This window comes from Somniosus microcephalus, chromosome 27 (assembly GCF_052327205.1).
Source record: "Somniosus microcephalus isolate GS21.2 chromosome 27, FLI_Smic_1.0, whole genome shotgun sequence".
NCBI lineage: Eukaryota > Metazoa > Chordata > Chondrichthyes > Squaliformes > Somniosidae > Somniosus > Somniosus microcephalus.
Genome location: NC_141013.1, coordinates 10,966,254 through 10,978,852, shown reverse-complemented (window position 1 = coordinate 10,978,852; position 12,599 = coordinate 10,966,254). Strand labels below are relative to the sequence as shown.

At 46.7% G+C, this 12,599-nt stretch overlaps 1 protein-coding gene across 3 annotated transcripts in view; it reads right to left on the bottom strand.

Moving 5' to 3' along the window:
* Positions 1 to 12,599, bottom strand: part of LOC147099965 (synaptic vesicle glycoprotein 2B-like) — a 199,840-nt gene that overhangs the window by 43,318 nt on the left and 143,923 nt on the right. For all 3 annotated transcript variants that reach the window (XM_085968509.1, XM_085968510.1, XM_085968512.1), the window contains exons 3-4: positions 7,364 to 7,544; positions 1,296 to 1,447 (exon numbers count right to left, since the gene is read on the bottom strand). In XM_085968509.1, the coding sequence (XP_085824635.1) occupies positions 1,296 to 1,447; positions 7,364 to 7,544 (333 nt within the window). The remainder of the gene's footprint in view (positions 1 to 1,295; positions 1,448 to 7,363; positions 7,545 to 12,599) is intronic.

The following is a 12,599-nucleotide window of genomic DNA, read 5'->3' as shown; positions in this document are numbered from 1 at the left end:
GACACGGCGGCCTGTTCCAGAGGTCCACTATTCTCTGGGAAAAGAACCACCTCCTGACCTCTAACCTAGATCTGGCCTTGTACAACTTAAATTTGTGACCCGTGGTCCTCCCTAACCTATTTAGTTAAAACAAACTGTCAGCTGGAACACAATCTATTCCCTTCATTATCTTATAAGCCTCAATCAGATCCCCCCTAAGTCTACACTTCTCTAAGGTATAGAGTCCCAACTCTTTTAGCCTATCTTGATAACTAAGATGCTTTAGCTAAGTTTTCGTTAATTTACCAAAATATTTTGATTCAGCCGTTACAGGAAACTTTCTGGTATCCGGCACGGACGGGACCGACGTGGTGCCGGTTCAGCAACAATTCTGGATAACCGAACGCTATAGTGAAAGATACGTATGAAGCAACAAACCCTGTTGCTTAGCAACAGCTTCAGAAGAACGTCCACAAGTTGCAAGCGTCTCTGTAGCTTAGCAACAGCTGCAGCCAAACCCTTGCCTTCCTCAATTTGTTGCTGTGCAAGTAATAAAAGTTATAAAAGTTAGCTGAAACCGACTCCTGAATTTTGCCGGTTAAGCGACATTTCCGGTTATTTAGGGGCCGGTTAATCGAAAGTTTCCTGTATTCTGCAATATGGTGAGTTTTACCAGAAGTCCCGCATTTGCATGGGACCCCCTGGTTGGAGCCCCATATTTGGCTGATGCCCCTGAGCGCAGAGAGGGGGGCCCAATAGGCCTGTATGTTAATCTGCCCCTTAGCTTCAAGCCCTACTCCAAGGCTTGAACACACAATCTAGGCTGGCACCGCACTGAGAGGGCGCTGCATTGTCAGAGGTGCTACCCTTCGGATGAGACATCAAACCAAAGCCCCATTTGTTAGTTCCATTTGCTCAGGTGGGATGTCAAAGTTCCCATGACACGATCTGAAGAACAGCAGGGTGTAGAGTCCTGGCCAACATTCCTCCCTCAACCAGCACAACCAAAAAAAAAGATTAATCGGTACTTCATCTCATTGTTTGTGGAATCCTGCTGTCCACAAAATGGCTGCTGTGGTTGCCTGCATAGCAGCCACTGCACTTCAACGTCATTCATTAACTGTGAAGCACTTTGAGATGCCTCCAAGACACGTGACAAGGTATTACATAAATAACAATATTTCTTTCTTGTTTTCTTGAAGGAAGAATCTGTAGATAAAAAGATTTCTTCCACAAAAAAAAAGTTTGCTCTCAATGTTTACATGCAGAATGGGCCAACAAAAAAAATACAGAAGCCAACTGATCATGGCACTTACCGTAATGTGGGATGATGCTCCAGGCCATTACTGATGCGTAAATTCCACCAATCATCCAGAACATGCAAAGCCAGCTGAGGTGTTCCCCTCGCTTCTCGCGAGACAAGAATTCGGAAAAATATGAGAAGACGATGGGGATGGAGCCACCGATACTGAGAGAGAGAAAAAGGAGAGCAAGCTTCAGAACACAAGAGGTGACTGAGAGACGTCAGCAGGACGCAGACCCATTCTCATTCATTCCCTTCACATGTTATCAGGGCCCCTCCTATTGGCTACCATCCTGAGACCAAAAGAACAGGAGTGGTGAGCTTTAAAAGGATAATGAATGATGGCGGACATTTATAAATCTTTTGAGCAGCCAATATTTGTTATGATATGCTCATTTATAGATGTTCCCTTACTTTAGGAAGTCGCAAAGCCCAATCCCACTGGGACATCCACTGGTGCCTCGAGGAAGGAACAGTGCAACTAATGAAATGAACCCGCAGTCTGCCCAAACTATCCGTATCAGATCATTTCAAACAATGATCATCAAAGTCAGATCAATAATGTCCTCAAGCCCCTCTAATGTCCAAATGGTCACAGAAAGCTTCACAGTGTCAGCTGTGGCTCAGTTGGTTGCACTCTCCCCTCTGAATCAGAAGGTTGTCAGTTCAAGTCCCACTCCACGGAACTTGAACACAAAAATCTAGGCTGATACCCCAGTGCAGTACTGAGGGAGTGCGGCACTGTCAGAGGGGCTGTCTTTCAGATGAGACGTTAAACAAAGGCCCTGTCTGCTCTCTCAAGTAGATAAAAAAGATCCCATGGCATCATTTCGAAGAAGAGCTGTCTCCTGGCCAATATTTATCCCTCAATCAACAGATTATCTGGTCATTATGAATTGCAACAGTTATACATTCCTTTCTGGCGCAGATTGATTAAGAGGGGAAAAATAGAGTATGAGAGTAAACTTGCAAGGAACATAAAAGCAGACTGTAAAAGCTTCTACAAGTATGTAAAAAGAAAAAGATTAGTGAAGACAAATGTAGGTCCCTTACAGTCAAAAATGGGAGAATTTATAATGGGGAACAAGGAAATGGCGGAGCAATTAAACAAATACTTTGGTTCTGTCTTCACGGAAGAGGACACAAATAACTTTCCAGAAATGCTGGGAAACTAAGGGTCTAGTGAGAAGAAGGAAATTAGTTATAGTAAAAAAATTGTGCTGGAGAAATTTTGGGACTGAAAGCCGATAAATCCCCAGGGCCTGATAATCTGCATCCCAGAGTACTAAAAGAGGTAGCCATGGAAATAGTGGATGTATTGGTTGTCATCTTCCAAAATTCTATAGATTATGGAACAGTTCCTGCAGATTGGAGGGTGGCAAATGTAATCCCACTATTTAAAAAAGGAGGGAGAGAGAAAACAGGGAACTACAGACCGGTTAGCTTAACATCAGTAGTAGGGAAAATGCTAGAGTCTATTAAAAAGGATGTGATAGCAGGACACTTAGAAAATATCAACGGGATTAGACAAAGTCAACATGGATTTATGAAAGGGAAATCGTGTTTGACAAACCTACTGGAGTTTTTTGAGGATGTAAGGGAGAACCAGTGGATGTGGCATATTTGGATTTTCAGAAGGCCTTTGATAAAGACCCACATAAGAGGTTAGTGTGCAAAATTAAAGCACATGGGATTGGGGGTAATATACTGGCATGGATTAAAAATTGGGTAACAGACAGGAAACAGAGAGTAGGAATAAATGGGTCTTTTTCGGGGTAGCAGGGATCAGTGCTTGGGCCCCAGCTATTCACAATATATATCAATGATTTGGATGAGGGAACCAAATGTAATATTTCCAAGTTTGCTGACGACACGAAACTAGGTGGGAGTGGGAGTTGTGAGGAGGATGCAAAGAGGCTTCAAGGCAATTTAGACAAGTTGAGTGAGTGGGCAAATACATGGCAGATGCAGTATAACGTGGATAAATGTGAAGTTATCCACTTTGGTAGAAAAAACAGAAAGGCAGAGTATTATTTAAATGGTGATAGATTGGGAAATGTTGATGTACAAAGGGACCTGGATGCCCTTGTACACCAGTCACTGAAAGCAAACATGCAGGTGCAGCAAGCAGTTAGGAAGGCAAATGGTATGTTGGCCTTCATTGCAAGAGGATTTGAGTACAGGAGCAAGGATGTCTTACTACAGTTATACAGGGCCTTGGTGAGACCACACCTGGAGTACTGTGTGCAGTTTTGGTCTCCTTACCTAAGGAAGGATATACTTGCCATAGAGGGAGTGCAGCGAAGGTTCACCAGACTGATTCCTGGGATGGCAGGACTGTCGTATGAGGAGAGATTGGGTTGACTAGGCCTGTATTCACTAGAGTTTAGAAGGATGACAGGGCTAGACAACCTGGATGCAGAGAGGATGTTTCCCCTGGCTGGGGGGGTCGAGAATGAGGGGTCACAGTTTCAGGATACAGGGTAGGACATTTAGGACTGAGATGAGGAGAAATTTCTTCACTCAGAGGGTGGTGAACTTGTGGAATTCTCTACCACAGAAGGCTGTGGAGGCCAAATCACTGAATATATTTAAGAAGGAGTTTGCACATTCTCCCCGTGTCTGCGTGGGTTTCCTCCGGGTGCTCCGGTTTCCTCCCACAGTCCAAAGATGTGCAGGTTAGGCTGATTTGGCTATGATAAATTGACCCTTAGTGTTAGGGGATTAAATACGTGGGGTTACGGGGATAGGGTGGGATATGTGTCGGTGCAGGCTCGATGGGCCGAAATGGCCTCTATCTGCACTGTAGATTCTGTGATTCTGTGATTCTGTGAAGGCGATAGATAGATTTCTAGATGCAAAAGGCATCAAGGGGTATGGGGAGAGAGGGGGAATATGGTATTGAGATAGAGGATCAGCCATGATCATATTGAATGGCGGAGCAGGCTCAAAGGGCCGAATGGCCGACTCCTGCTCCTATTTTTCTATGTTCTACGTTTCCTATTATCACATTGCTGTTTGTGGGAGCTTGCTGTGCACAAATTGGCTGCTGCATTTCCCACATTACATCAGTGACTACACTCCAAAAGTACTTCATTGGCTATAAAGCGCTTTGAGACGTCCGGTGGTCATGAAAGGTGCTATAGAAATGCAAGTCTTTTATTCTTCTAGTAAACTGGTGGGGCACCATGTGGTCATATTCCATGGTCATCTTGCGTGCACTAAAATTCTAAAAATGGGCAAGCAGTTACAAGCATCCCGACTGGCAACCCCTCACATCCTGGACTTGTGAACGGCCAATATAGCCAAGCCCAGGGGCTGACCTACCAGAAGGTCCTCCGACCTCTTGCACCGAAGACAAACCTGGTGAGTGAGAAGTGCAGTCAGTTAAGGAACAGCCCAGTTAAATGAGAAAACGGGCTGCAGGATCCAGTACTGTGAAAGCAGGTGAAAAATAGGCCCACCCTGACTGCAAAAGAGAGTGTGTCGTTTAGAGACAGTCCCTTAACAATCAGTATCTGACAACTAATCGAGCAGGCCAGGTCCAGACTGCTCAAACCAGGGGCTTGTAAGCAGAAGTTGAACCACCGAACATAAAATTGTTCTAAATCTTGTTAAGGGAAGAGGTTTATAACATTCTTACACATGACAGATGGGGTGATGCTCGCCCATCTATTCCGCAATGCACTAGGTGGAGAAGCAGAGCCACCACCATCAGATTTTTGCTCAACACAAAAGATTTGGGTGTGAGGGGTTGGAGGTGGTCTTTGTCAACGGGAGGGAGAACAACCAAGGAATGTGCATATGGTCTGTGCACACGTGTCGATCTCAGATCAGGACAGGACGATGCCAGCCAGGCGTTGAGGTATTGTTTACAGTCGACATCGTCCTGTCCTCATCTGACATCTACACACGTGCACTTCCAGCAGCAATCACTAGATAGCAATCAGGAACAAGAACCATATCTGGCCCTTCTCCTTCCTCGCCCAGGGGTGCTGAGTCCAATTGTAGTCCTTCTAGGCTGACACTCCCAGTACAGTGCTGAGGGAGTGCTGCACTGTTAGAGGTGCCGTCTTTCTGATAAGATGTTAAACCGAGGCCCCGTCTATCCTCTCAGGTGGCGTAAAAAATCCCATGCACTATTTCGAAGAGGAGCAGGGGAGTTATCCCTGGTATCCTGGCCAATATTTATCCCTCAATCAACATCACTAAAACAGATTATCTGGTCATTATCATATTGCTGTTTGTGGGAGCTTGCTGTGTGCAAATTGGCTGCCGCGTTTCCCACATTACAACAGTGACTACACTCCAAAAGTACTTCATTGGCTGTGAAGCGCTTTGGGACGTCCGGTGGTCATGAAAGGCGCTATATAAATACATTCTTTCTTTTTTCTTTTTACTAACACCATAGCTGAAAACAGCTGATTGCACACAGAACAAGGATCGAACCTGTGTCCTTCCGGCCTATATGGCTCGGCACCACACAGAGCGGTGCCCACAAAACCATGGGGATAGGAGTATGAAGAGTTAGCAGTGGCACATGTTCAGTGGGCTGAATGGCCTCCTCCCATGTTGTAACTTCAATGATTCTTATCAAATCATATAGGGCACCAAAAAAATATGTTTCATTCGGATGTGTTGATAATTATTCTCCTCACTTCAGTTGTTGCCAACATTCTCGCACTGGGAGTAGACAGAGGGAGTTTATACATTAAGGTACTGTAGGGTTGTATGTGGGGACCACAACCTGGGCAGAGATGTTGTCGTAGTTTGAAAGAGTAAAAAAGGGAAACTAAAAATATGCAATGATCGGGGTATTTCTTGTAGGGAAATGCATTTACCATTTTAAATTTCTCTCCCGAACATTTTAATTTTAGAATTTTGTTTTTATTTGCCCTCGAGATGTGGGCAAAGCTGACAAGGCTGTATTTATTGTCCATCCCTGGTTGCTCTGAAAAGACAGTAGTGGGCCTTCTTCATGAACCACTGCGGTCCTTGTGTTGATGGTGCTCCCATGATCTCCGCTTAGTGAGTCTTTGCTTTCGCTTCATACCAAATCAGCACTGGGAGTTGATTCGGGATATTCTCAGCTGACCCAAGCCATGCAATTTGTAATTGGGACATCCCAATGCTAAACAGTGTCACTGGGATGTGCAGCAAAGTGCCAGTTGGCAAAATCAGTCTGTTTACAAGTTCTACAAGAGAACCTCACTGTCAGCCCAAGCGTTGAGCTGAATTCTATTCTTTCAACTCGCTGTATAATTTCACACGATAGTTTAGGTGAAGGTAGCCCTTTGTCCCATTGAGCTCCCAAACATCAGTCCTATCGTCCTCCCATTACCACTCTTAAGGTAAACCTTTATGTTGCTTTGTCACTCACTCACTCTGCAGCTGGGGACGAGCGAATAATCGATGGGTTTGTTTCCGCGTGTGATTTACGAGGATGATACCAGAAATGTGAGGGTATACCTATCAGGAAAGGATGAACATGCTTGAGAAAAATAAGGCTGAGGGGTGACCTAATTGAGGTCTTTAAAATTATGAAAGGTTTTGATAGAGTGGATACAGAGAGAAGGTTTCCACTTGTGGGGAAGAGCGAAACTAGAGGCCATCAATATAAGATAGTCACCAAGAAATCCAATAGGGAATTCAGAAGAGACCTCTTTACCCAGAGAGTGGTGAGAATGTGGAATTCACTACCACAGGGAGTGGTTGAAGCGAATAGTATAGATGCATTTAAGGGGAGGCTAGATAAGCATATGAGGGAGAAAAGGAAGAGAGGGTTATGCTGATAGATTTAGATGAGGAAAGACGGGAGGAGGCTCGAGTGGAGCATAAATGCCGGCATGGTCTGGTTGGGCCGAATGGCTTGTTTCTGTGCCGTACATCCGATGTAATCCACCTGAACAACGCCTCGGTTTCATCTTCCACTGTATTACACGGGAGTGTCAGCTTACATTATGCATTCAAGTCTTGGTGTGGGCGTCTTAACCCAGAGGCAAGAAAGCTACCAAGAGAGCCAGGATGGCTCTCAATGACCATACTTTAATTCTCCTGTTTCAAAAGATACGATTCACTTACCCAATCCCTGAAAGTAGTCGGCAGAACAGGAAGATGCCATAACCCTGGACAAACGATGATAAGATGATAAAGACTCCATTGATGCTGAGGGCAATGATCAGACAATATCTTCTGCCCATTTTATCTGCCAGACCGCCCCAGATGAAGGCGCCTACCATCATTCCCAAATATACTATCAACCCTGTGAAACAGTAATAAGAAGATTAATAAAATAATCACCACAAATTGTCCTCACACAGTGAATTATTTTTGGAGTGCAGTGACTATTGTTATGTAACCAAACACATCAGTTAATGTTGTGCACAGTAAGATCCCACACACAGGAATCCTTTTTCTTTGGTGGTGTTTGCTGGTGGGAGGAATGTTGACCAGGGCTCCAGGAGACCTCCCTGCTCCTGTTCAAATACATGAGACCGTTAATATTCATCTTAACAATCAGACAGAAACCTGGTTCAACATCTCATCCAAAGGATGGCACCTCTGGCAATGCAGCACACCCTTAGTACTGCACTGGAGTGTAGGCCTAGATTTTAACATTCAGGTTCTGATTTGGGACTTGAACCCACGACCTTCTGATGCAGAAGCAAGAGCGGTATCAACTGAACCACAGCGGATGCTATTTAAAAAAAATTTTTAATTCATTCTTGGGTTATGAGCATCGCTGGCAAGACCAGCATATATTGCCCATCTCTAGTTGTCCATGAGAAGGTGTTGGTGGGCCTTCTTATTGAACTGCTGCAGTCCACATGCTGAAGGTGCTCCCACAGTGTTGTTAGGTAGGGAGCCCCAGGACTTTGACTCAGCAACGATGAAGGAATGGCGATATATGTCCAAGTCGGGATGATGTGTGACTCGGAGGGGAAGTTGGGCGTGGTGGTGTTCCCCTTCTCCTTCTAGGTGGTGGAAGTCGCAGGTTTGGGAGGTGTTGTCGAAGGAGCCTTGGCAAGTTGCTGCAGTGCATCCTACAGATAGTAGACACTGCAGCCACGGTGTGCCAGTGGAGGAGGCAGTGGGTGACATGAATCAGTCATTCATGAAAGAAAGACTTATGAAATAATACTGCGGGTGGCGCTGTCCAGGGAGAGTATAAATACTCTGGCACGGGCTCAGCTTGCGCAGGACATTCTTTTACAGGAACTAGTGAAACATAGAAACATAGAAGATAGGAGCAGGAGTAGGCCATTCGGCCCTTCGAGCCTGCTCCGCCATTCAACGAGATCATGGCTGATCATCCAAACCCTAGCACCCGGTCCCTACACCGACAGCCATCCCACCCAAGCCCTATCCCCGTAACCCCATAACCCCACGTATTTAATCCCCCCTAACACTAAGGGTCAATTTTTTTTTATCATGGCCAATCAACCTAACCCGCACATCTTTGGACTGTGGGAGGAAACCGGAGCACCCGGAGGAAACCCACGCAAACACGGGGAGAATGTGCAAACTCCACACAGACAGTCACCCGAGGCCGGATTTGAACCCGGGTCCCTGGCGCTGTGAGGCAACAGTGCTAACCACTATGCCACCGTGAAGGACACAACTAAACCTCCATGTTGTAAAACAGTTGATTAAAGCTTTGTTTGACGCTTAGACCAAGTGCCTAGTAGTTTCCTTACATCAGTGGGTGTTTAAGGAAGTAGATGGGTGGACAGCTTTGTCCTGGATGGTGTCGCGATTCTTGAGTGTTGTTGCAGCTGCACTCATCCAGGCAAGTGGAGAGTATTCCATCACACTCTTGACCAATGTGCCCTTTAAGCTGCGCGGCTCTCTGGACCTCCCGCGCAGCCGGCTCGCCGACTTTTCAATGGGGATAACCATTTTGAATGCGCAGGGGCCGAGCCCCCCCCCCCAAAAAATGAACAGGAACATTGCTCCTGACTTATGCCTTGTAGGTGGTGGAGAGGCTTTGGGGGATCAGGAGGTGAGCCACTCGCCGCAGAACACCCACCCTCATTATACCGTATTATATTTTATTGTACTCATATCGTATATTAAGCAGGGGCTCCCCATTAGCTCTGTGGGTAAGTGCGCGGCCCAGAGCGTTACTGAGCCATAAGGACCAAGAAGATCCGAGGTTTGATCTCTGGTCTGTGCTGAGATAGTGGACCTCAGCTGGGACAAAATTTGAGGCTTCAGTGGATTAGGGATCAGCAAAATGGACCAGGTTTACCACTCCTGATCTAGCAAGTGAGCCCTGTTGGAAAGTCTATCCATATGGACACCGGGTAAGAACAGACTCAGCCTGGTTGGCACCTGTGCAACTGGACCTCAGCAAGGGTCAGTGTCTGTAGGAGAGGTGATGGCTGTCACCCCCCTGCAGTCATTTCCTATTTCTTACACCAGCCGTACTATGATCTGTGCCAATTCTGCACCAAGTTAAAGGTGATTTTATGCAATGGGCTGAGCTCATTAGGAACTGGATTGATACTGCCGAAACCCACGTCATGTAGGATTCCTCACAACCATCAACCACCTCATCATTCTGGGCTGAATTCAAACCCAGGTCAACCTGCTAACCCACTACAACACACAGCTATCCACCACCTCCCTCCTCCTCCCCCTACCCCACTGCACCCCCCCAGACCCCCTCCACGGGTGTCAGCCATGGCTCAGTGGGCAGCACTCTTGCCTCTGAGTCAGAAGGTTGTGGGTTCAAGTCCCACTCCAGAGACTTGAGCATAAAAATCTAGGCTGACACTCCCAGTGCAGTACTGAGGGAGTGCTGCACTGTCGGAGGTGCCGTCTTTCGGATGAGACGTTAAACCGAGGCCCAGTCTGCTCTCTCAGGTGGATGTAAAAGATCCCACGGCACTATTTCGAAGAAGAGCAGGGACGTTCTCCCCACTATCCTGGCCAATACTTATCCCTCATTCAACATCACAAAAACCAGATTATCTGGCCATTATCATAATGCTGTTTGTGCGCAAATTGGCTGCAGCGTTTCCTACATTACAACAGTGACTACACTTCAAAAAGTACTTCATTGGCTGTAAAGCACTTTGAGACGTCCGGAGATCATAAAAGGCGCTATATAAATGCGAGTCTTTCTTTCTTTCCCACCCCCCCACCGCTCAAAAATCCTTAAAGGTGCATCAACATCCTTGAAAAATTTGAAGCAGAGATTTTATCCACAGCTGTTAGATACTCAACACAGTGAAGTCATTCACATCAGAAAAAATCACGGTGTAACTAAGTTATCAACTCAGCAGTTGTGTGCGATGCTTTCTTGATGCTCAATTTTTAATGATCTCCCTTTAATGTAGATACTTAAAAAAAAGTTTTTTTATCCTTGCTTGCAAAGTAAATTCCCCAATCAGTAAATCCACTGGCTGGTGTGGTACTGAGCCACTCAGACTCTGTCTGGGCTGGGTTAGCTGATATCAGCAGGAGCAGGAATGATTGGTCTCCAATGACTCTTGCTGTTAAAGGGCATATATCCGAGGACACCGAGGGCTGGATTTTCCCTGCGGAGGCGGGATGGCGACGGGAGAGCTGGATGGCGGTATCCAATCCCGCTCCCGTCTGCAGTTGCTCTCTCAAGGAGATTTTCCATAGATTGTCCTTGTTAAGCCCGCCCTGTGAGGTTCCTGGCCAATTAACAGGAAGCGGGTCTGATGACGTCATTTGATGAGAGAGTGAGGGATGGGTGGAGGTGCAAGGTGTGTTGGTGTGATTAAGGATGTGCAGGAGTAGGGTAGGGAAGGCAGAATAATGGGGATGTGATGAGTGGCACAGCAGGGTGAGTTTGAGTGTGGCATTGCAGTAACATTTCGTGATCTACTGAGATCAATGAAAGGCTGGCGCCACTGCAGCCAGGGACTCCTGACGACATCCCTGCTCGTGTCCTCCTGTGCAATGTGCAAACAGACTGTGTTGATCTCCTGGGGAGGTCTCTTCCTTAAAGGGACCACGGCCACATTGATTTTGACAGTTATGCTGTCAGTGTTCTGCAGCATTGAGGTGCTGCCACCACGGACGAGCACTGCACAGAGGTGCACGCCTGCACCCAGGCTCACGCCTGCACCCAGGCTCACGCATGACTCCCTCCATATGCTTATGGAGGGAGTCACAGCACGCAGGGAGATTCTCTTCCCTTCCCATGGGTGGAAGAGACCTCCCCAGGAGATCAACACAGTCTGTTTGCACATTGCACAGGAGGACACGAGCAGGGATGTCGACAGGAGTCCCTGGCTGCAGTGGCGCCAGCCTTTCAATGATCTCAGTAGATCACGAAATGTTACTGCAATGCCACACTCAAACTCACCCTGCTGTGCCACTCATCACATCCCCATTATTCTGCCTTCCCTACCCTACTCCTGCACATCCTTAATCACACCAACCTACCTTGCACCTCCACCTATCCCTTACTCTCGATCTACATTATCACTTCCCCATCTCACTAGCCACCCCTCACACTCACCCTCATCCTAGTGCAAGCATACCAACTAACAACACACAAGGGTAGGCACTTGAAAGGTTTAGCCAATGTTCATGTGAAGTTTCTGGTAATGTGTTGTCATGCAGCAAAATCTATATTTTCAACATTTCACCTTATTGGGCAGATCTGTGCGCACCTTGAGAGGTGTTTTACTGAGTTCCAGTGAATGTTGAGATATAAATTCCCCCCCGCCCCTGCCCCCCCTCCCCGCTACAGTGATAAGTGTGAATGGAATGGCTTGGATATTAAAGTGATGCTTTACGGTGCTGGTGTGGGATGGTGTCAACCTGGCGCATCATGTGGCAGCCAGGGTTTACAGCATCAAGTGAAGAAAATCTGGCCATGGTGATGCCATCACTGGCCTCCCGGGCAGCAATGTTGTCAGGGGCTGATGCCCTGTGTCCTGTGCAGCATCAGGTGATGGCGGAGAAGGTTGGTGATGTAGGTGTGCCCGGTGATGTTGGTGTTGGGGCTGATCGTGGAGGGATTCAGAGGACCAAGGTGCGATTTTTTCAAGGGCACAGATGTTGCTGCAATAGATAGCAGCTGCAGGTGAGATGACAGAAGCGATCTGTCAATGGTGATAGAGGTTGTTCCAATGAGGTGCCACTGGACATACAGTTGGATCTAAACACTTGCAAGCTAAAGAAATCTCTCTATGTATTAGAAATGCAGTAACCAACAGTTTCTGAGCTCTGAAACTGACCACCTGCAACATGGCATCCTTTATACCACTTCTGCAGCTCTCAGCTTATCAGATACATCAGAGCAAACTCAACTCACGCCAGGGTGAGCTGG